The 25,000-nt window shown below is 46.9% G+C and overlaps 1 protein-coding gene across 2 annotated transcripts in view; it reads right to left on the bottom strand.

The window, feature by feature from the left end:
• Positions 1-945: 945 nt before the first annotated feature.
• LOC110503404 (F-BAR and double SH3 domains protein 2) overlaps positions 946-25,000 on the bottom strand; it is a 128,192-nt gene continuing 104,137 nt past the window's right edge. Inside the window, exons 11-21 of one of the 2 annotated variants that reach the window (XM_036962135.1) lie at positions 24,058-24,132; positions 18,255-18,374; positions 18,037-18,141; positions 15,451-15,609; positions 12,474-12,608; positions 11,206-11,289; positions 10,790-10,967; positions 6,173-6,381; positions 4,128-4,302; positions 2,430-2,500; positions 946-1,235 (exon numbers count right to left, since the gene is read on the bottom strand). In XM_036962135.1, the coding sequence (XP_036818030.1) occupies positions 1,152-1,235; positions 2,430-2,500; positions 4,128-4,302; positions 6,173-6,381; positions 10,790-10,967; positions 11,206-11,289; positions 12,474-12,608; positions 15,451-15,609; positions 18,037-18,141; positions 18,255-18,374; positions 24,058-24,132 (1,395 nt within the window). In that variant the 3' untranslated portion in view covers positions 946-1,151. The remainder of the gene's footprint in view (positions 1,236-2,429; positions 2,501-4,127; positions 4,303-6,172; positions 6,382-10,789; positions 10,968-11,205; positions 11,290-12,473; positions 12,609-15,450; positions 15,610-18,036; positions 18,142-18,254; positions 18,375-24,057; positions 24,133-25,000) is intronic. The other variant, XM_036962137.1, reaches the window with a different exon arrangement.

Below are 25,000 nucleotides of genomic sequence, written 5' to 3' on the forward strand. Positions count from 1 at the left end.
CTCTCCCTTCCTCCCTCCATCTCTCCCTTCCTCTCTCCCTTCCTCCCTCCATCTCTCCCTCTCTCCCTTCCTCCCTCCATCTCTCCCTCTCTCCCTTCCTCTCTCCCTTCCTCCCTCCCTCTCTCCCTCTCTCCCTTCCTCCCTCCATCTCACCATACCCTTTAACTATATGTACAATGCTATTTCAGGTTGACATCCGGATCAACTTCTACTACATATAAAATAGATACTCCAATCAGCGGGTTAGGCTCATGAAACATTCCTATGACAACAGTAATGTACTGTACTAATCCACATTAAACACGTATGATACGACTATATATGGCAAGAACAGGGGAATCCCAGCTCACATAGCAGATAAAACTCCCTTTCATAGCAACTCTCCTCCTCAACATGTCTCCTTTTCATTCTCCTCTTCCTCCCGCTCTTCCTCCTTTCATTCAAAATGGCTGCCAGATGGGAGCAAAGTTAAGGCAACAGACAGTCTGACACAGAGGGAGAGGAGGGGTGAGCAGGGAGGGGCTGCTACTCTTGTTGCTAGGAGACATAATCATCTTCCTTCCCTTGTTTCTTCCCAGTGTTGGGAGGTAGGGGGAGAGAAGGGGGAGTTCGTCCCAGTGTTGGGAGGTTGGGGGGAGAGAAGGGGGAGTTCGTCCCAGTGTTGGGAGGTAGGGGGAGAGAAGGGGGAGTTCTTCCCAGTGTTGGGAGGTAGGGGGAGAGAAGGGGGAGTTCGTCCCAGTGTTGGGAGGTAGGGGGAGAGAAGGGGGAGTTCGTCCCAGTGTTTGGAGGTAGGGGGAGTTCGTCCCAGTGTTGGGAGGTAGGGGGAGAGAAGGGGGAGTTCGTCCCAGTGTTGGGAGGTAGGGGGAGGGAAGGGGGAGTTCTTCCCAGTGTTGGGAGGTAGGGGGAGGGAAGGGGGAGTTCTTCCCAGTGTTGGGAGGTAGGGGGAGGGAAGGGGGAGTTCTTCCCAGTGTTGGGAGGTAGGGGGAGAGAAGGGGGAGTTCTTCCCAGTGTTGGGAGGTAGGGGGAGAGAAGGGGGAGTTCTTCCCAGTGTTGGGAGAGAAGGGGGAGTTATATGGTTCAAAGGTTAGAGGTAAAGCCCAGTTCAAAGTTCAGTCACTCAGGTCTGCAGGGCAGCGCTGTGCGTCTGTCTGTCACACCAGTGTGATCTCCACCTCCTCAGTCTTCTCTGCTTTTTTGCGAGGTTTCTGCTTGGGGGGCGGGGGGGCTGCACGGACCTATGGAGCGGGAGAGAGAGAGGGAGGGGGGTGGGGCATTAAACACATATCTGATCTACATGCAGTAATGACTTTAAATCCACACTGCTTCTCCCAATACTGGCCTTGATCTACATGTAGTAATGACTTTAAATCCACACTGCTTCTCCCAACACTGGCCTTGATCTACATGTAGTAATGACTTTAAATCCACACTGCTTCTCCCAACACTGGCCTTGATCTACATGTAGTAATGACTTTAAATCCACACTGCTTCTCCCAATACTGGCCTTGATCTACATGTAGTAATGACTTTAAATCCACACTATTTCTCCCAACACTGGCCTTGATCTACATGTAGTAATGACTTTAAATCCACACTGCTTCTCCCAACACTGGCCTTGATCTACATGTAGTAATGACTTTAAATCCACACTGCTTCTCCCAACACTGGCCTTGATCTACATGTAGTAATGACTTTAAATCCACACTGCTTCTCCCAATACTGGCCTTGATCTACATGTAGTAATGGCTTTAAATCCACACTGCTTCTCCCAATACTGGCCTTGATCTACATGTAGTAATGACTTTAAATCCACACTGCTTCTCCCAACACTGGCCTTGATCTACATGTAGTAATGACTTTAAATCCACACTGCTTCTCCCAATACTGGCCTTGATCTACATGTAGTAATGACTTTAAATCCACACTGCTTCTCCCAATACTGGCCTTGATCTACATGTAGTAATGACTTTAAATCCACACTGCTTCTCCCAATACTGGCCTTGATCTACATGTAGTAATGACTTTAAATCCACACTGCTTCTCCCAATACTGGCCTTGATCTACATGTAGTAATGGCTTTAAATCCACACTGCTTCTCCCAATACTGGCCTTGATCTACATGTAGTAATGACTTTAAATCCACACTGCTTCTCCCAACACTGGCCTTGATCTACATGTAGTAATGACTTTAAATCCACACTGCTTCTCCCAACACTGGCCTTGATCTACATGTAGTAATGACTTTAAATCCACACTGCTTCTCCCAACACTGGCCTTGATCTACATGTAGTAATGACTTTAAATCCACACTGCTTCTCCCAATACTGGCCTTGATCTACATGCAGTAATGACTTTAAATCCACACTGCTTCTCCCAACACTGGTCTTGATCTACGCCTGCTGAAAGGTTGAGTATTTGGGGTGGCTTACAGGTCGTAGTTTGCTAGGGCCTCCGTCGGGAGTGAACTCTGGAGACACTGGACTCAGAGCAGAACTATGATCTGATGAGAGAGACAGAGAGAAGGGGACAGAGACAGAGAGAAGGGGACAGAGACAGAGAGAAGGGGACAGAGACAGAGAGAAGGAGACAGAGAGAAGGGGACAGAGACAGAGAGAAGGGGACAGAGACAGAGAGAAGGGGACAGAAAGAGAGATAAGGGGACAGAAAGAGAGAGAAGGGGACAGAGACAGAGAGAAGGGGACAGAGAGAATGGGACAGAGAGAAGGGGACAGAGACAGAGAGAAGGGGACAGAGACAGAGAGAAGGGGACAGAGACAGAGAGAAGGAGACAGAGAGAAGGGGACAGAGACAGAGAGAAGGGGACAGAGACAGAGAGAAGGGGACAGAAAGAGAGAGAAGGGGACAGAAAGAGAGAGAAGGGGACAGAAAGAGAGAGAAGGGGACAGAGAGAATGGGACAGAGAGAAGGGGACAGAAAGAGAGAGAAGGGGACAGAGACAGAGAGAAGGAGACAGAGAGAAGGGGACAGAGACAGAGAGAAGGGGACAGAGACAGAGAGAAGGGGACAGAGACAGAGAGAAGGGGACAGAAAGAGAGAGAAGGGGACAGAGACAGAGAGAAGGGGACAGAGACAGAGAGAAGGGGACAGAGACAGAGAGAAGGGGACAGAAAGAGAGAGAAGGGGACAGAAAGAGAGAGAAGGGGACAGAAAGAGAGAGAAGGGGACAGAGACAGAGAGAAGGGGACAGAAAGAGAGAGACAGAGAGAAGGGGACAGAGACAGAGAGAAGGGGACAGAAAGAGAGAGAAGGGGACAGAGACAGAGAGAAGGGGACAGAGAGAGAGAAGGAGACAGAGAGAAGGGGACAGAGACAGAGAGAAGGGGACAGAGACAGAGAGAAGGGGACAGAGACAGAGAGAAGGGGACAGAAAGAGAGAGAAGGGGACAGAGACAGAGAGAAGGGAACAGAGACAGAGAGAAGGGGACAGAAAGAGAGAGAAGGGGACAGAGACAGAGAGAAGGGGACAGAGACAGAGAGAAGGGGACAGAGACAGAGATAAGGGGACAGAGACAGAGAGAAGGGGACAGAGACAGAGAGAAGGGGACAGAGACAGAGAGAAGGGGACAGAGACAGAGAGAAGGGGACAGAGACAGAGAGAAGGGGACAGAAAGAGAGAGAAGGGGACAGAAAGAGAGAGAAGGGGACAGAAAGAGAGAGAAGGGGACAGAGACAGAGAGAAGGGGACAGAAAGAGAGAGACAGAGAGAAGGGGACAGAGACAGAGAGAAGGGGACAGAAAGAGAGAGAAGGGGACAGAAAGAGAGAGAAGGGGACAGAAAGACAGAGACAGAGACAGAGAGAAGGTGACAGAGACAGAGAGAAGGGGACAGAGACAGAGAGAAGGGGACAGAGACAGAGAGAAGGGGACAGAGACAGAGAGAAGGGGACAGAGACAGAGAGAAGGGGACAGAGACAGAGAGAAGGGGACAGAGACAGAGAGAAGGGGACAGAGACAGAGAGACAAAATGAGAGAAAGAGAGAGAGAGGCAGATAAAGACAGGCAGAGAGAGATGTACTCATTTTACAGTCTTACCGACTGTATGTAATTGTCATGTTACTCTTTCTTACATGTGTAAAAACAAAACCCAGCATTGGTCGCTCTCTTACTGTGAGTGGGTCCCTTGTACGTTGTGGGAGGCGGCTTGTGTTCCCCGTTGACAGAGGGTGAGCGAGGGAGGGGCGGAGGGGTGGGGGTGTCTGGGGTGGCATAGGGGCTGCACGGGGGCTGATCATACAGAGGGAGGGGTGGCAGGGAGGAGGGCAGCCTCGAAGATGGAGAGATCTGGAAGGTGGAGGAAAGATACAAAGATGAAAGAGGGAGACAAACAGAAAGAGAGGGACATTTATGGGTTAGAGGACAGTGTCAATCATCTTTCACAGATTCTGCATACCGAGACTTATTCATAACCATTGAAAACAGTCTCCATATCATTGTTCTCCAGGCCGACAGACAGGAAGTGAGCCAGGCGACAAAAGTTTAGCACTCAGTCCAAACCAAGATAACAGAGCTGTTATTCTCAGAGGACTGGAGTAGTTCTAATCACACTGTTATCTACAGTAAACAACTCCTGTTAAACTCCAGGAAGGATATGACCACTCCTAAACCAATCACAGAACTAGACATAACAGCCAAACAGACACATTAATGGAATCCATGTTTCATCGTGGACCCAAATACACTACATGACCAAAAGTATGTGGACACCTGTTCATCAAACATCTCATTCCAAACTCATGGGCATTAATAAGGACTTGGTCCCCCCTTTGCTGCTATAACAGCCTCCACTCTTCTGGGAAGATATTCCACTAGATGTTGGAATATTGCTGCAGGGACTTGCTTCCATTCAGCCACAAGAGCATTAGTGAGGTCGGCACTGATTTTGGGCGATTAGACCTGGCTCACAGTCGGCTTCACAATTCATCCCAAAGGTGTTCGATGGGGTTGAGGTCAGGACTCTGTGCAGGCCAGTAAGTTCTTTCACACCGATCTCAACAAGCCATTTCCTTATGGACCTCGCTTTGTGCACAGGGGTTTTGTCATGCTGTAGCCACAGAGTTAGAAGCACAGAATCAAGTAACATGTAACATTGTATGCTGTAGCATTAAGATTCCCCCTTTTCAGGAACTAACGGGTCTAGCCCGAAAAAACAGCCCCAGACCATCATGAAAAACAGCCCCAGACCATTATTCCTCCTCCACCAAACTTTACAGTTGGCACAATGCATTGGGGCAGGTAGCGTTCTTATGGCATCCGCCAAACCCAGAATTGTCCGTCGCATTGCCAGATGGTGATTCGTCACCCCAGAGAACGTGTTTCCACTGCTTCAGAGTCCAATGGCAACGAGCTTTAAAACCAGTCCAATGCGTGTCATTGCACATGGTGATCTTAGGCTTGTGTGCGGCTGCTCGGCCACGGAAACCCCCAGCTCCCAACAAACAGTTCTTCTGCTGACGTTGCTTCCAGAGTCTGGAACTCGGTAGTGAGTGTTGCAACTGAGGACAGACAATTTTTACGCTCTTCAGCACTCGGCAGTCCCGTTCTGTGAGCTTGAGTGGCCTACCACTTTGCGGACGAACCGTTGTTGCTCCTAGATGTTCCACTTCACAATAACAGCACTTAAAGTTGACCGGGGCAGCTCTAGGAGGGCAGAAATTGGACGAATTGACTTGTTGGAAAGGTGGCATCCTTTGATGCTGTCACATTGAAAGTCACTGAGCTCTTCAGTAAGGCCATTCTCCTGCCAATGTTTGTCTATGGAGGTTGCATGGCTTTTATACACCTGTCAGCAACGGGTCTGGCTGAAATAGCCGAATCCACTAATTTGAAGGGGTGTCCACATACTTATGTAAATATAGTGTATGAAGGGGTGTCCACATACTTATGTAAATATAGTGTATGCCCTTGAATGAGTAGGTGTGCCCAACATTTTTTACTGGTACTGTAGCTGTGTGTATGCGTGTGTGTATGTTTGACTGGTACTGTAGCTGTGTGTATGCGTGCGTGCATTTGTGTGTGTGTGTTTCTGCTCTCAAGTGGGTGCGTGTGTTTCAAAGTGTGTGTGCTCCATTCTCTCAGCTCTCCGTCAGGTCCTCCACCAGTACAGAAGGGAACACTCCCCAGTGTGTGTGTGTGTGTGTGTGTGTGTGTGTACCAGTGTGTGTGCTCCATTCTCTCCGCTCTCCGTCAGGTCCTCCACCAGTACAGAAGGGAACACTCCCACTCGTCCGTTGAACTCTCCCTCCCAGAAGCCATCGTCAGTTTGGGTGTCTCTGTTGAGTAGACGGATGACAGCCCCCTCTGGGAAGGACAGCTCCTCATCCGCCTGGCCCGCGTAGTCATACAACGCCCTCACAAAACTCACTGGGGAGAGGGGGGGGGAGAGAGGAGGGGGGAGGGGGGGAGAGGTACAGCGGGGGAGGGAGAGAGGGACGGGGGGGGGGAGAGGTACAGCGGGGGAGGGAGAGAGGGACAGGGGGGGAGAGGTACAGCGGGGGAGGGGGACAGCGGGGGAGAGGGACAGCGGGGGAGGAGGGATAGGGACAGCGGGGGAGAGGAGAGAGAGGGTTATCACTTAATTCTGGAACAATCAATGAGGCTTGAACCTATTGAAGTGAGTTAACACACTGGGTTCAGACGTTTACTATTGAGGTGAGTTAACACACTGGGTTCAGACGTTTACTATTGAGGTGAGTTAACACACACTGGGTTCAGACGTTTACTATTGAGGTGAGTTAACACACACACTGGGTTCAGACGTTTACTATTGAGGTGAGTTAACACACTGGGTTCAGACGTTTACTATTGAGGTGAGTTAACACACACTGGGTTCAGACGTTTACTATTGAGGTGAGTTAACACACACACTGGGTTCAGACGTTTACTATTGAGGTGAGTTAACACACACACTGGGTTCAGACGTTTACTATTGAGGTGAGTTAACACACTGGGTTCAGACGTTTACTATTGAGGTGAGTTAACACACTGGGTTCAGACGTTTACTATTGAGGTGAGTTAACACACTGGGTTCAGACGTTTACTATTGAGGTGAGTTAACACACACACTGGGTTCAGACGTTTACTATTGAGGTGAGTTAACACACACTGGGTTCAGACGTTTACTATTGAGGTGAGTTAACACACACACTGGGTTCAGACGTTTACTATTGAGGTGAGTTAACACACACACTGGGTTCAGACGTTTACTATTGAGGTGAGTTAACACACACTGGGTTCAGACGTTTACTATTGAGGTGAGTTAACACACACTGGGTTCAGACGTTTACTATTGAGGTGAGTTAACACACACTGGGTTCAGACGTTTACTATTGAGGTGAGTTAACACACACTGGGTTCAGACGTTTACTATTGAGGTGAGTTAACACACACACTGGGTTCAGACGTTTACTATTGAGGTGAGTTAACACACACTGGGTTCAGACGTTTACTATTGAGGTGAGTTAACACACTGGGTTCAGACGTTTACTATTCAGGTGAGTTAACACACACACTGGGTTCAGACGTTTACTATTGAGGTGAGTTAACACACACACTGGGTTCAGACGTTTACTATTGAGGTGAGTTAACACACACTGGGTTCAGACGTTTACTATTGAGGTGAGTTAACACACACTGGGTTCAGACGTTTACTATTGAGGTGAGTTAACACACACACTGGGTTCAGACGTTTACTATTGAGGTGAATTAACACACTGGGTTCAGACGTTTACTATTGAGGTGAGTTAACACACACTGGGTTCAGACGTTTACTATTGAGGTGAGTTAACACACACTGGGTTCAGACGTTTACTATTGAGGTGAGTTAACACACACACTGGGTTCAGACGTTTACTATTGAGGTGAGTTAACACACACTGGGTTCAGACGTTTACTATTGAGGTGAGTTAACACACTGGGTTCAGACGTTTACTATTGAGGTGAGTTAACACACACTGGGTTCAGACGTTTACTATTGAGGTGAGTTAACACACTGGGTTCAGACGTTTACTATTGAGGTGAGTTAACACACACACTGGGTTCAGACGTTTACTATTGAGGTGAGTTAACACACACACTGGGTTCAGACGTTTACTATTGAGGTGAGTTAACACACACACTGGGTTCAGACGTTTACTATTGAGGTGAGTTAACACACACTGGGTTCAGACGTTTACTATTGAGGTGAGTTAACACACACACTGGGTTCAGACGTTTACTATTGAGGTGAGTTAACACACACACTGGGTTCAGACGTTTACTATTGAGGTGAGTTAACACACTGGGTTCAGACGTTTACTATTGAGGTGAGTTAACACACTGGGTTCAGACGTTTACTATTGAGGTGAGTTAACACACTGGGTTCAGACGTTTACTATTGAGGTGAGTTAACACACACACTGGGTTCAGACGTTTACTATTGAGGTGAGTTAACACACACTGGGTTCAGACGTTTACTATTGAGGTGAGTTAACACACACACTGGGTTCAGACGTTTACTATTGAGGTGAGTTAACACACACACTGGGTTCAGACGTTTACTATTGAGGTGAGTTAACACACACACTGGGTTCAGACGTTTACTATTGAGGTGAGTTAACACACACTGGGTTCAGACGTTTACTATTGAGGTGAGTTAACACACACTGGGTTCAGACGTTTACTATTGAGGTGAGTTAACACACACTGGGTTCAGACGTTTACTATTGAGGTGAGTTAACACACACACACTGGGTTCAGACGTTTACTATTGAGGTGAGTTAACACACACTGGGTTCAGACGTTTACTATTGAGGTGAGTTAACACACTGGGTTCAGACGTTTACTATTGAGGTGAGTTAACACACACTGGATTCTGATCTTTGTTTCCATCATTGTCTTGATATGACAATAAAGTTGAAAATGTTTCTATAGTCTTTGAGAGTGTTTTGTATTTGCCTAGTTTTTCTGAATGTGTGTGTAATGGTGTGTGTGTGTAATGGTATACATGTGTAGTGGTGTGTACATGTGTGTGTAATGGTGTGTGTGTGTAGTGGTGTACATGTCTGTGTAATGGTGTGCATGTGTAGTGGTGTGTACATGTCTGTGTAATGGTGTGCATGTGTAGTGGTGTGTATAGTGCCTTGCGAAAGTATTCGGCCCCCATGAACTTTGCGACCTTTTGCCACATTTCAGGCTTCAAACATAAAGATATAAAACTGTATTTTTTTGTGAAGAATCAACAACAAGTGGGACACAATCATGAAGTGGAACGACATTTATTGGATATTTCAATTTTTTTAACAAATCAAAAACTGAAAAATTGGGCGTGCGAAATTATTCAGCCCCCTTAAGTTAATACTTTGTAGCGCCACCTTTTGCTGCGATTACAGCTGTAAGTCGCTTGGGGTATGTCTCTATCAGTTTTGCACATCGAGAGACTGACATTTTTTCCCATTCCTCCTTGCAAAACAGCTCGAGCTCAGTGAGGTTGGATGGAGAGCATTTGTGAACAGCAGTTTTCAGTTCTTTCCACAGATTCTCGATTGGATTCAGGTCTGGACTTTGACTTGGCCATTCTAACACCTGGATATGTTTATTTTTGAACCATTCCATTGTAGATTTTGCTTTATGTTTTGGATCATTGTCTTGTTGGAAGACAAATCTCCGTCCCAGTCTCAGGTCTTTTGCAGACTCCATCAGGTTTTCTTCCAGAATGGTCCTGTATTTGGCTCCATCCATCTTCCCATCAATTTTAACCATCTTCCCTGTCCCTGCTGAAGAAAAGCAGGCCCAAACCATGATGCTGCCACCACCATGTTTGACAGTGGGGATGGTGTGTTCAGCTGTGTTGCTTTTACGCCAAACATAACGTTTTGCATTGTTGCCAAAAAGTTCAATTTTGGTTTCATCTGACCAGAGCACCTTCTTCCACATGTTTGGTGTGTCTCCCAGGTGGCTTGTGGCAAACTTTAAACAACACTTTTTATGGATATCTTTAAGAAATGGCTTTCTTCTTGCCACTCTTCCATAAAGGCCAGATTTGTGCAATATACGACTGATTGTTGTCCTATGGACAGAGTCTCCCACCTCAGCTGTAGATCTCTGCAGTTCATCCAGAGTGGTCATGGGCCTCTTGGCTGCATCTCTGATCAGTCTTCTCCTTGTATGAGCTGAAAGTTTAGAGGGACGGCCAGGTCTTGGTAGATTTGCAGTGGTCTGATACTCCTTCCATTTCAATATTATCGCTTGCACAGTGCTCCTTGGGATGTTTAAAGCTTGGGAAATCTTTTTGTATCCAAATCTTGCCTTAAACTTCTTCACAACAGTATCTCGGACCTGCCTGGTGTGTTCCTTGTTCTTCATGATGCTCTCTGCGCTTTTAACGGACCTCTGAGACTATCACAGTGCAGGTGCATTTATACGGAGACTTGATTACACACAGGTGGATTGTATTTATCATCATTAGTCATTTAGGTCAACATTGGATCATTCAGAGATCCTCACTGAACTTCTGGAGAGAGTTTGCTGCACTGAAAGTAAAGGGGCTGAATAATTTTGCACGCCCAATTTTTCAGTTTTTGATTTGTTAAAAAAGTTTGAAATATCCAATAAATGTCGTTCCACTTCATGATTGTGTCCCACTTGTTGTTGATTCTTCACAAAAAAATACAATTTTATATCTTCATGTTTGAAGCCTGAAATGTGGCAAAAGGTCGCAAAGTTCAAGGGGGCCGAATACTTTCGCAAGGCACTGTACATGTGTGTGTAATGGTGTGTGTGTGTGCTTTCTTACAGCTGGCATCTCCGTTGATGCTGCCTGTGTGTATCTCTGGCTCGGTGGAGTTGGAGGAGGTGTGTGAACGTGCGTCCAGGGCAGAGAGAGACTGGAGCATGCTCAGTAGGCTGTTAGAGGTGGGGAACTGAAGATACTTCTCTGGGACGTAGCCAATCAGCCCCCTCTTGTTCCTCGCCTGAAACAACCAATTACACAACAGACTGTTAAGACCGTTAACTAATTACAGAGCTCTGTGTTAAAGGACAACCCTGGTCAAGCAGAGGACTGTATTACACAGAGCTCTGTGTTAAAGGACAACCCTGGTCAAGCAGAGGACTGTATTACACAGAGCTCTGTGTTAAAGGACAACCCTGGTCAAGCAGAGGACTATATTACACAGAGTTGTGTGTTTACTGTGTGATTGCTGTTGTTACCTTGACCCAGTCCTCCATGTCTCCATCCTCTATCACCTCCAACATCTCATGCTCCTCTATACTCAACTCATCTGGCTGAGACGCCTGGAGACACAGACAGAGACACAGACAGAGACACAGCCAGAGACACAGCCAGAGAGACAGACAGAGAGACAGACAGAGAGAGACAGAGACACAGACAGGGAGAGACAGAGACACAGACAGAGAGACAGACAGAGACACAGACACAGACAGAGAGACAGACAGACACAGACACAGACAGAGACACAGACAGGGAGAGACAGACAGACAGGGAGAGACAGACAGACAGACCGACAGACCGACAGACAGACAGACAGACAGACAGACAGACAGACAGACAGACAGACAGACAGACAGACAGACAGACAGACAGACAGACAGACAGACAGACAGAGAGAGACACAGACAGGGAGAGACACAGACAGGGAGAGACACAGACAGGGAGAGACACAGACAGGGAGACAGACAGTGCGAGAGAGCGAGACAGAGACAGACAGAGCGAGTGAAAGATAGGAAAGGGGAGAAGGGAGGAGAAAGGAGAAAATTAGGATAATAAACAATGGACAATACAGACAACTGATATTTCATGGCTCTAATGTTACATATAACCCAGTGTTCAGATGGGTGGGGCCCTCTGATTCTGACCTGATGGGTGGGGCCCTCTGATTCTGACCTGATGGGTGGGGCCCTCTGATTCTGACCTGATGGGTGGGGCCCTCTGATTCTGACCTGATGGGTGGGGCCCTCTGATTCTGACCTGATGGGTGGAGCCCCCTGACCTGATGGGTGGGGCACCCTGACCTGATGGGGGTGGCACACTGACCTGATGGGTGGGAGGGGGCACCCTGACCTGACGGGGGGGGCACCCTGACCTGACCTGATGGGTGGGGCACCCTGACCTGACGGGGGGGCACCCTGACCTGACGGGGGGGCACCCTGACCTGACGGGGGGGGCACCCTGACCTGACGGGTGGGGCACCCTGACCTGACCTGATGGGGGGGGGGGGGGGGGGCACCCTGACCTGATGGGTGGGGCACCCTGACCTGACGGGTGGGGCACCCTGACCTGACCGTGTGGGAACAAAACAAGCTTACATAGCTCGTTTACACACTTTCATCTTAATGTACATATTGCTACATAATCTGTCTAGATAAATAATGTGTGGAAATACATTATCTAGCACAGCTAAGCAAATACGTTGTTCAGTGTGTGTGTGTGTGTGTGTGTGTGTGTGTGCGTGTATTACCTTGTATGAGTAGAGGACTTTGCAGGTGAGTGGGTAGTTCCTGAGAGTCCCAGAGGGGCTGGAGCTGCTGTCATCAAACACCTCCATGTTCTCCTCACACTCCTCTCCCTCCGAGCGCTCCAGATCAACCGGGCCCTACACACAGACACGTCACAATGAGCTACTTCCAAATGATCCAGTGTGGTTCTCTCTGGTTCTCTCCGGCTCTCTCTCCTTGTCCTTCTGAGTCAGGTGACATGAAGGGCGTCGATGTTAAACCTTCATGCCCTGACCCCTCCTCTACCTTTCCTCAGGGAATCTCATTGGCTCAGGGAGATCAGGTGATTCAGGTGGCATATGGGCCCGCCCCCATTGAGAGTCAGACACAGCAACCCAACCAGGACAGAACAACTGTGTGTGTTTTTCTCTGTGTGTATTCAAAACTCACTATGTTCCTGATAAAAAGCTGAGAAAATCACTAAACTCTACACCTCCATCGGAGCAGAAAAACAACAGCTGTGTGTGTGTGTGGACTAGAGGTCAACCGATTGTCATTTTTCAATGCCGATACCGATCATTGGCGGACCAAAAAAGCCGATACCGATTAATCGGACGATTTTTATTTATTTATTTGTAATAATGACAATTACAACAATACTGAATGAACACTTATTTTAACTTAATATAATACATCAATAAAATCAATTTAGCCTCAAGTAAATAATGAAACATGTTCAATTTGGTTTAAATAATGCAAAAACAAAGTGTTGGAGAAGAAAGTAAAAGTGCAATATGTGCCATGTAAAAAAGCTAACGTTTAAGTTCCTTGCTCAGAACATGAGAACATATGAAAGCTGGTGGTTCCTTTTAACATGAGTCTTCATATTTTAACATGAGTCTTCAATAGTTTTAGGTTGTAGTTATTATAGGAATTATAGGACTATTTCCCTCTATACCATTTGTATGTCATTAACCTTTGACTATTGGATGTTCTTCTAGGCACTTTAGTATTGCCAGTGTAACAGTATAGCTTCCGTCCCTCTCCTCGCTCCTCCCTGGGCTCGAACCAGCAACACAGCGACAACAGCCACCATCGAAGCAGCGTTACCCATGCAGAGCAAGGGGAACAACTACTCCAAGTCTCAGAGCGAGTGACGTTTGAAACGCTATTAGCGCGCGCTAACTAACTAGCCATTACACTTCGGTTACACCAGCCTCATCTCAGGAGTTGATAGGCTTGAAGTCATAAACAGCGCAATGCTTGACGCACAACGAAGAGCTGCTGGCAAAACGCACGAAAATGCTGTTTGAATGAATGTTTATGCGCCTGCTTCTGCCCACGACCGCTCAGTCAGATACTTAGATACTTGTATGCTCAGTCAGCTTATATGCAAACGCAGGACACGCTAGATAATATCTAGTAATATCACAACCATGTGTAGTTAACTAGTGATTATGATTGTTTTTTATAAGATAAGTTTAATGCTAGCTAGCAACTTACCGTGGCTTACTGAATTCGCGTAACAGGCAGTCTCCTTGTGGAGTGCAACGAGAGAGAGGCAGGTCGTTATCGCGTTGGACTAGTTAACTAAGGTTGCAAGATTGGATCCCCCGAGCTGACAAGGTGAAAATCTGTCGTTCTGCCCCTGAACGAGGCAGTTAACACACACACTCCCAGAGCCCTCACCTCCTCCCCGTAGGCCGTCTCGTCATTGTTGTTAATCGTCATTGTTGTGTCGTCTGCAAACTTGATGATTGAGTTGGAGGCGTGCGTGGCCATGAAGTCATGGGTGAACAGGGAGTACAGGAGGGGGCTGAGCACACACCCTTGTGGGGCTCCAGTGTTGAGGATCAGTGAAGTGAACAGCATTCTTACATAGGTATTGCTCTTGTCCAGGTGGGATAGGGCAGTGTGCAATGTGATGGCGATGACATCGTCTGTGGATCTATCGGGGCGGGAAGCAAATTGAAATGGGTCTAGGTGACAGGTAAGGTAGAGGTGATATGATCCTTGACTCGTCTCTCAAAGCACTTCATGATGACAGGCATTTAGTTCAGTTACTTTTGCTTTCTTGGGTACAGGAACAATGGTGGCCATCTTGAAGCATGTGGGGACAGCCAGCTGGTCTGCGCATGCTCTGAGGACGCGGCTAGGGATTCCGTCTGGCGAGGGTTAACGCGCTTAAATGTCTTACTCACGTTGGCCATGTAGAAGGAGAGCCCACAGTCCTTGATACCGGGTCGGGTCGGTGGCACTGTGTTATCCTCAAAGCGGGAGAAGAAGGAGTTTAGTTTGTCCGGAAGCAAGACGTCAGTGTCCTCGACGTGGCTGGTTTTCCTTTTGTACTCTGTGATTGTCTGTAGACCTGCCACATACGTTCTGTGTCGGAACGGTTGAATGGCGACTCCACTTTGTCTCTATACTGACGTTTTTAACTACACTGTTTGTATTCTGACATATTCCCAGTCACCTTGCCAGTAGTTATTACTTCGGGGGAAAGGTTAATTGATTAGGAGATACTTTTCTCTCCATCACACTGGTGTGAAATGAACACTGGGCCGAGGGAACAGACAACTCCCTCAACTAATTCTCTAACTGTTACTCTTGTCATCCACACCACTTTCTCCCATTATCACTTTCCCCACTCTCTCCTCCTACCCTATCCCCCTCTCTCACTTCCTCTCTCTCTCCACCCCCTCGCTCTTTCTCTGGTGGTTGCTGCAGTATCATGTGAACAGAATGTTAAGTGGTGAATAGGAGCAGAGACTGCTTACCTCAACATCCTGCTGACACACACACACACACACACACAGGACCGAAGTGCTGAAGTCCACACACGCATGCCTTGGCTGCCGTGTGGCAAATAAACATTTGTCTGTGATGATGACAGGTAGTGGGAGACGGGCATTGCAGGGAGTGTAGTGAAGGATTGTGGGTAGTTTCCTCCAAAATGAGGGACGGTGGTGTAGTGTGAGGGAGGGAGGGCAGGTGTCTCACCGAGAGTGAGGGATCGTGGGTAGTATAGTTTACTGTAGCCCAGCGCTCATTTTCCAGCTCCTCCATCACCTGGTTCATGGCGCTCTTCAGCCAGGTATCCACGGCAACGCCCACCTGTCTCAGCAGGTCCAGACGAGCCTCTGCCTTCAGCTTTACTGTCTGGAGTGAGAGAGAGGTTACACACGCTGCTTGGTAATCAATATAACAGACACGGGACGTTGGAGGACTCAATCTATCCCATCAACACTCAATCTATCCCAGGTAAGTAGTATGTACAGTACCAGTCAAAAGAGTGGACACACTCCTCATTCAAGGGTTTTTCTTTATTTTTACTATTTTCTACATTGTAGAATATTAGTGAGGACATCAAAACCACATATGGAATCATGTAGTAACAAAATAAGTGTTAAACAAATCTACATTTATTTTAGATTTTTCAAAGTAGCCATCCTTTGCCTTGATGACAGCTTTGCACACTCTTGGCATTCTCTCAACCAGCTGATGTAGTCACCTGGAATGCATTTAAATTAACAGGTGTGCATTGTTAAAAGTTAATTTGTGGAATTTCTTTCCTTCATAATGCGTTTGAGCCAATCAGTTGTGTTGTGACAAGATAGGGTTGGTATACAGAAGATAGCCCTATTTGGTAAAAGACCAAGTCCATATTGTGGCAAGAACAGCTAAAATTAGCAAAGAGAAACAACAGACCATCATTACTTTAAGACATGAAGGTCTGTCAATCCGGAAAATTTCAAGAACTTTGAAAGTTTCTTCAAGTGCAGTCGCAAAAACCATCAAGTGCTATGATGAAACTGTCTCTCATGAGGACCGCCACAGGAAAGGAAGACCCAGAGTTACCTCTGCTGTAGAGGACAAGTTCATTAGAGTTAACTGCACCTCAGATTGCAGCCCAAATAAATGCTTCAGAGTTCAAGTAACAGACACATCTCAACATCAACTGTTCAAAGGAGACTGTGTGAATCAGGACTTCATGTCCGAATTGCTGAACGAAACCACTACTGAAGGACACCAACAAGAAGAAGAAACTTGCTTGGGCCGAGAAACACGAGCAATGGACATTAGACTGGTGGAAATCTGTCCTTTGGTCTGATGAATCCACATTTGAGAGTTTTGGTTCCAACCGCCGTGTCTTTGTGAGAGACAGAGTAGGTGAACGGATGATCTCCGCTTGTGTGGTTCCAACCATGAAGCATGGAGGAGGATGTTTGATGGTGTGGGGGTGCTTTGCTGTTGACACTGTCAGTGATTTATTTAGAATTCAAGGCACATTTAACCAGCATGGTTACCACAGAATTCTGCAGCAACACGCCATCCCATCTGGTTTGAGACTAGTGGGACTATCATTTGTTTTTCAACAGGACAATGACCCAACACACCTCCAAGCTGTGTAAGAGCTATTTGACCAAGAAGGAGAGTGATGTAGTGCTGCATCAGATGACCTGGCCCGACCTCAAACCAATTCAGATGGTTTGGGATGAGTTGGACCGCAGAGTGAAGGAAAAGCAGCCAACAAGTGCTCAGCATACCTCGGAACCCCTTCAAGACTGTTGGAAAAGCATTCCAGGTGAAGCTGGTTGAGAGAATGCCAAGAGTGTGCAAAGCTGTTATCAAAGCAAAGGGTGGCTACTTTGAAGAATCTAAAATCTAAAATATGTTTAGATTTGTTTAACACTTTTTTTGGTTACTACATGATTCCATATGTGTTATTTCATAGTGTTGATGTCTTGACTGTTATTTTACAATGTAGAAAATAGTAAAATAAATAAAAACCCTTGAATGAGTAGGTGTATCCAAACTTTTCACAGGTACTGTTGGTACAAACGAAGTACAGGGAGATAAACTCATTACAGTACATTTTCGTGGAGATAAAAGCTCTTTAATGTCTGATCAGTATCAGGAAGTGGAATGTTGTTAATTATTGAGTACACTTTCATCACTAATGCTTCCTCCTCTGACCCCACCCACCATAGACTATTGGTTGTCCTGGCTCTGCTCCTCCCCTCAGGACCCATTAGATCCAAATGGACTCAGACATTCAACAGACAGCAGGAGATAATGGTGGCTGGGAGAGAGAGGGGAGGTAGACAGAGGGGAGGGTGGTGGACAGAAAGGGAGGTGGGGAGAGTTGGAGGGAGGGGCGATGTGGAGAGTGGTTCATATCTGTGTGAATTTCCCATCTGTCTGTGGGCGCTATGACTACATCAGCCAGCAGGGGGTGCCAGAGAGAGGGAAATCACAGAGACCGAGAGGACAGATATTATTTTTATTTAACCTTTATTTAATTAGGCAAGTCAGTTAAGAACAAATTCTTATTTATAACGACAGCCTACCCCGGCTAAACCAGGAAGAAGATGGGCAAATTGTGCACCGCCCTATGGGACCAATCACGGCCGGATGTGATACAGCCTGGACATCAAAGGAAGGAGAGGAGATGCATTGATCTGATTCACAGTCTGACAGGCTGTCTCTGAGAGAATCCATGGAGAGACAACTGTACTTAGAGAGCTGGGGGAAAGAGGGTATACTGCAGCCTGTAGGTCTACCTTTCTTCTAACAAACACAAACCTCAGCCTTGCGGATGCTCTCTTTGGTATCCTCTATCTTCAGCTCCAGATCAAGCCGGCCCTGCTCCGTTTGAGGGACTCCCAGTGTCTCAAACTCCTCCAGGCTCTAACGGCACACAGACACACACTTCAAAATCACAGACTAAAATCACATCTTGTTTTTAAAGATGGTCTGGACCAACATGAACAACTAGTGTGTGTGGTTGTGTGTAGACTCACTCTCTTGTAGTGGACGATGTTCTTGTGTTCTCGGGCCATTCTGGTGGCCCATTTCCTGGCCTCCTTGTTCAGACTGTGCTCCTCTGTCTGGCTCCCCGTGTCTGTCTCCAACTTACGACTCTACAACACACACACACACACACACACACAGTTACCATGGAGATAAGAGGAACACAACACCTTTTTCCTAAGCGGTTACCATGGAAATGATGGAATGTGATTCTCCTATCCTAAATGAAGTTCTCCGTGGATACAGCTAACAACCACACCTAGTACAGTCTCAGTGGATACAGCTAACAACCACACCTAGTACAGTCTCAGTGGATACAGCTAACAACCACACCTAGTACAGTCTCAGTGGATACAGCTAACAACCACACCAAGTACAGTCTCAGTGGATACAGCTAACAACCACACCTAGTACAGTCTCAGTGGATACAGCTAACAACCACACCTAGTACAGTCTCAGTGGATACAGCTAACAACCACACCTAGTACAGTCTCAGTGGATACAGCTAACAACCACACCTAGTACAGTCTCAGTGGATACAGCTAACAACCACACCTAGTACAGTCTCAGTGGATACAGCTAACAACCACACCTAGTACAGTCTCAGTGGATACAGCTAACAACCACACCTAGTACAGTCTCAGTGGATACAGCTAACAACCACACCTAGTACAGTCTCAGTGGATACAGCTAACAACCACACCTAGTACAGTCTCAGTGGATACAGCTAACAACCACACCTAGTACAGTCTCAGTGGATACAGCTAACAACCACACCTAGTACAGTCTCAGTGGATACAGCTAACAACCACACCTAGTACAGTCTCAGTGGATACAGCTAACAACCACACCACAGTCCCGCTTTAGAAGAAGCTCCCTCTCACATACATACACCAGAGAATTAGATGCAACAACTAGGTGTGAGTGACAGCTGCTGCTAATAACATCTTCTTGGAAAAGAGGCTGATTTGAAACAGAGGGAGAGGAGAGGAGAGAAAGAGGCTGATTTGAAACAGAGGGAGAGGAGAGGAGAGAAAGAGGCTGATTTGAAACAGGAGGAGAGGAGAGAATGAGGCTGATTTGAAACAGAGGGAGAGGAGAGAAAGAGGCTGATTTGAAACAGAGGGAGGAGAGGAGAGAAAGAGGCTGATTTGAAACAGAGGGAGGAGAGGAGAGAAAGAGGCTGATTTGAAACAGAGGGAGGAGAGGAGAGAAAGAGGCTGATTTGAAACAGAGGGAGGAGAGGAGAGAAAGAGGCTGATTTGAAACAGAGGGAGAGGAGAGGAGAGAAAGAGGCTGATTTGAAACAGGAGGAGAGGAGAGAATGAGGCTGATTTGAAACAGAGGGAGAGGAGAGAAAGAGGCTGATTTGAAACAGAGGGAGGAGAGGAGAGAAAGAGGCTGATTTGAAACAGAGGGAGGAGAGGAGAGAAAGAGGCTGATTTGAAACAGAGGGAGGAGAGGAGAGAAAGAGGCTGATTTGAAACAGAGGGAGGAGAGGAGAGAAAGAGGCTGATTTGAAACAGAGGGAGAGGAGAGAAAGAGGCTGATTTGAAACAGAGGGAGAGGAGAGAAAGAGGCTGATTTGAAACAGGAGGAGAGGAGAGAAAGAGGCTGATTTGAAACAGAGGGAGAGGAGAGAAAGAGGCTGATTTGAAACAGGTGGAGAGGAGAGAAAGAGGCTGATTTGAAACAGAGGGAGGAGAGAAAGAGGCTGATTTGAAACAGAGGGAGAGGAGAGGAGAGAAAGAGGCTGATTTGAAACAGAGGGAGAGGAGAGGAGAGAAAGAGGCTGATTTGAAAAAGGAGGAGAGAAAGAGGTTGATTTGAAACAGAGGGAGGAGAGGAGAGAAAGAGGCTGATTTGAAACAGAGGGAGGAGAGGAGAGAAAGAGGCTGATTTGAAACAGAGGGAGAGGAGAGAAAGAGGCTGATTTGAAACAGAGGGAGGAGAGAAAGAGGCTGATTTGAAACAGAGGGAGAGGAGAGGAGAGAAAGAGGCTGATTTGAAACAGAGGGAGAGGAGAGGAGAGAAAGAGGCTGATTTGAAACAGAGGGAGAGGAGAGAGAGTTATGTTTATTTATTTTCCCTTTTGTAATTTAACTATTTGCCTTATCATTACAACACTATATAGCCATAATATGACATTTGAAATGTCTCTATTCCTCTGAAACTGAGTCTTTATTGGACTTTTGTTGATGATCCATTTCACTCGCTTCGGCAATGTAAACATATGTTTAACATGCCAAGATAGCCATGTGAATTGAATTGAGAAAGAGAACAACAAGTCTTCTATTGCTTGCCTTGAGATAATAGAGAAAATGTGTGTGTGTTGTGAGCCGTGCAGTTCTAACACAATCTGTGTCTGTGTGTCTTCCCAATGGAGCCCATCCCTTAACTTCCTAGCCCAGTAATACATATCCACTCCCCCTCGCTACACTGCATTAACACACAACAACCAGTCAGAATCAACGCCGGTCACCTCAACCACCCCTAACGGTCACCTCAACCCCCCCTAACGGTCACCTCAACCCCCCCCCTAACGGTCACCTCAACCCCCCCTAACGGTCACCTCAACCCCCCCTAACGGTCACCTCAACCCCCCCCCTAACGGGCACCTCAACCCCCCCTAACAGTCACCTCAACCCCCCCTAACAGTCACCTCAACCCCCCCCTAACAGTCACCTCAACCCCCCCCTAACGGTCACCTCAACCCCCCCCTAACGGTCACCTCAACCCCCCTCCTAACAGTCACCTCAACCCCCCCCTAACAGTCACCTCAACCCCCCCCCCCCTAACAGTCACCTCAACCCCCCCCTAACAGTCACCTCAACCCCCCCCCTAACGGTCACCTCAACCCCCCCCTAACGGTCACCTCAACCCCCCCCTAACGGTCACCTCAACCCCCCCCTAACGGTCACCTCAACCCCCCCCTAACAGTCACCTCAACCCCCCCCTAACAGTCACCTCAACCCCCCCCTAACAGTCACCTCAACCACACAATGGTCTATTTAGGGAACAGAGGAAGCATAATTGGATAAGTAGGGTAGTGGGGTAGTGTTCAAATCAGCTATAATGTGTTGAACAGTAGCAGCTTAATGTGTGAATGGGCCTTATTATAGAGCAGCAAAGTCGGGCTCAGTTAATATACCTACTGTAGGTGACCTGGAGGAATGGGCTAATGACAGTACCATAACTAAGATTATATATGTTCTGGCAGAGGGTTACACAGCAAGCTTTCTGAACATACAACCATTAGTGGTCATGGTTCAAAATCCTTGGTCTTGGTGGTAACAGATCATAAACGGCAAGCTAATTGTTAAACGGTCATAATGATTAACAAACCATCATGGTTCAACAGCCACCATGGCAGCATGTGTATGGGTAGAATGCAACGGTCAAGATTCTACAGCAGCAGTCATGCTTCCGGACATGGTCACGTTTATGGTCACTGTAAAACAGCCATGGTTGTAGTAATGGAACAGCCAGAGTTGTGGTAATGGAACAGCCAGAGTTGTGGTAATGGAACAGCCAGAGTTGTGGTAATGGAACAGCCAGAGTTGTGGTAATGGTACAGCCAGAGTTGTGGTAATGGAACAGCCAGAGTTGTGGTAATGGTACAGCCAGAGTTGTGGTAATGGAACAGCCAGAGTTGTGGTAATGGAACAGCCATAGTTGTGGTAATGGAACAGCCATAGTTGTGGTAATGGAACAGCCATGGTAATGGTTGTAGTGGAACAGCCATAGTTGTAGTAATGGTTGTAGTGGAACAGCCATAGTTGTGATAATGGTTGTAGTGGAACAGCCATAGTTGTTATAATGGTTGAAGTGGAACAGCCATGGTAATGGTTGTAGTGGAACAGCCATGGTACTGGTTGTAGTGGAACAGCCATAGTTGTGATAATGGTTGTAGTGGAACAGCATGGTAATGATTGTAGTGGAACAGCATGGTAATGGTTGTAGTGGAACAGCATGGTAATGGTTGTAGTGGAACAGCATGGTAATAGTTGTAGTGGAACAGCATGGCAATGGTTGTAGTGGAACAGCATGGTAATGGTTGTAGTGGAATAGCATGGTAATGGCTGTAGTGGAACAGCCATGGTAATGGTTGTAGTGAAACAGCATGGTAATGGTTGTCGTGGAACAGCCATAGTACTGGTTGTCGTGGAACAGCCATGGTAATGGTTGTCGTGGAACAGCCATGGTAATGGTTGTCGTGGAACAGCCATGGTACTGGTTGTAGTGGAAAAGCATGGTAATGGTTGTAGTGGAACAGCCATGGTAATGGTTGTCGTGGAACAGCCATGATAATGGTTGTCGTGGAACAGCCATGGTAATGGTTGTAGTGGAACAGCCATGGTACTGGTTGTCGTGGAACAGCCATGGTAATGGTTGTCGTGGAACAGCCATGGTAATGGTTGTAGTGGAACAGCATGGTAATGGTTGTAGTGGAACAGCATGGTAATGGTTGTAGTGGAACAGCATGGTAACGGTTGTAGTGGAACAGCATGGTAATGGTTGTAGTGGAATAGCATGGTAATGGTTGTAGTGGAACAGCCATGGTAATGGTTGTAGTGAAACAGCATGGTAATGGTTGTCGTGGAACAGCCATAGTACTGGTTGTCGTGGAACAGCCATGGTAATGGTTGTCGTGGAACAGCCATGGTAATGGTTGTCGTGGAACAGCCATGGTAATGGTTGTAGTGGAACAGCCATGGTACTGGTTGTCGTGGAACAGCCATGGTAATGGTTGTAGTGGAACAGCATGGTAATGGTTGTAGTGGAACAGCATGGTAATGGTTGTAGTGGAACAGCATGGTAATGGTTGTAGTGGAACAGCATGGTAATGGTTGTAGTGGAACAGCATGGTAATGGTTGTAGTGGAACAGCATGGTAATGGTTGTAGTGGAACAGCCATGGTACTGGTTGTCGTGGAACAGCCATAGTACTGGTTGTCGTGGAACAGCCATGGTAATGGTTGTCATGGAACAGCCATGGTAATGGTTGTCGTGGAACAGCCATGGTAATGGTTGTAGTGGAACAGCCATAGTTGTGGTAATGGTTGTCGTGGAACAGCCATGGTAATGGTTGTCGTGGAACAGCCATGGTAATGGTTGTCGTGGAACAGCCATGGTAATGGTTGTAGTGGAACAGCCATGGTACTGGTTGTCATGGAACAGCCATAGTTGTGGTAATGGTTGTAGTGGAACAGCCATGGTAATGGTTGTAGTGGAACAGCATGGTAATGGTTGTAGTGGAACAGCCATGGTAATGGTTGTTGTGGAACAGCCATAGTTGTGGTAATGGTTGTCGTGGAACAGCCATGGTAATGGTTGTCGTGGAACAGCCAGAGTTGTGGTAATGGTTGTCGTGGAACAGCCATGGTAATGGTTGTCGTGGAACAGCCATGGTAATGGTTGTCGTGGAACAGCCATGGTAATGGTTGTCGTGGAACAGCCATGGTGATGGTTGTTGTGGAACAGCCATGGTAATGGTTGTCGTGGAACAGCCATGGTAATGGTTGTCGTGGAACAGCCATGGCAATGGTTGTCGTGGAACAGCCATGGTAACAGCTCAACCATCAGAGGTCATGGTCACAACTACTACCTTGTGGTCGTTCAGCGTGTATAAAGTCATTTAGCAACCACGGTTATGGTTGAGGCTAATCCGTGTGCTTGTTATGGATATAACGTGTCATTACAATGGGTGGATAGCATGCAGCAGCCAGGGTCATGTTATGGCTCTAGATGGTTGGTGGTGGCTTGGCGGGTAGAGACTAGTGGTTAGGTCTACCTGTGCCAGCGTCATCCTCATGGCACTGACGGGCGAAGGCTCAATGTCCACCAACTTCTGCACCGAGCTCAGAGTCTGACACACACACACACACGCGCGTACACACACACAGATAGGCGTTAGGGGAGAAAGAGTTAGCAAAGGTTGAAAAGTTTTGAAGGAGAAAAACACTGAAGGGAAAATAGTTAGTAGTGACAGACATACATACTATAGGTGTTGTAGATCAGTGGAGAATGAAGTTACACAGAGACAGTAACACAGAGACAGTTACACAGAGACAGTTACACAGAGACAGTTACACAGAGACAGTAACAGTTACACAGTAACAGTTACACAGAGACAGTTACACAGTAACAGTTACATAGAGACAGAGACAGTTACACAGTAAGTTACATAGAGACAGAGACAGTTACACAGAGACAGTTACACAGAGACAGTTACACAGTAACAGTTACATAGAGACAGAGACAGTTACACAGTAACAGTTACATAGAGACAGAGACAGTTACACAGTAACAGTTACATAGAGACAGAGACAGTTACACAGAGACAGTTACACAGTAACAGTTACATAGAGACAGCAACAGTTACATAGAGACAGAGACAGTTACACAGTAACAGTTACATAGACACACAGAGACAGTAACAGTTACACAGAGACACAGAGACAGTAACAGTTACACAGTAACAGTTACACAGAGACAGTTACATAGAGACAGAGACAGTTAGTTACACAGTAACAGTTACATAGAGACAGAGACAGTTACACAGTAACAGTTACATAGAGACAGAGACAGTTACACAGTAACAGTTACATAGAGACAGAGACAGTTACACAGAGACAGTTACATAGAGACAGAGACAGTTACACAGAGACAGTTACACAGTAACAGTTACACAGTAACAGTTACATAGAGACAGTTACATAGAGACAGAGACAGTT

The sequence above is a fragment of the Oncorhynchus mykiss genome, chromosome 24 (assembly GCF_013265735.2).
Source record: "Oncorhynchus mykiss isolate Arlee chromosome 24, USDA_OmykA_1.1, whole genome shotgun sequence".
In the NCBI taxonomy this organism is placed as follows: domain Eukaryota; kingdom Metazoa; phylum Chordata; class Actinopteri; order Salmoniformes; family Salmonidae; genus Oncorhynchus; species Oncorhynchus mykiss.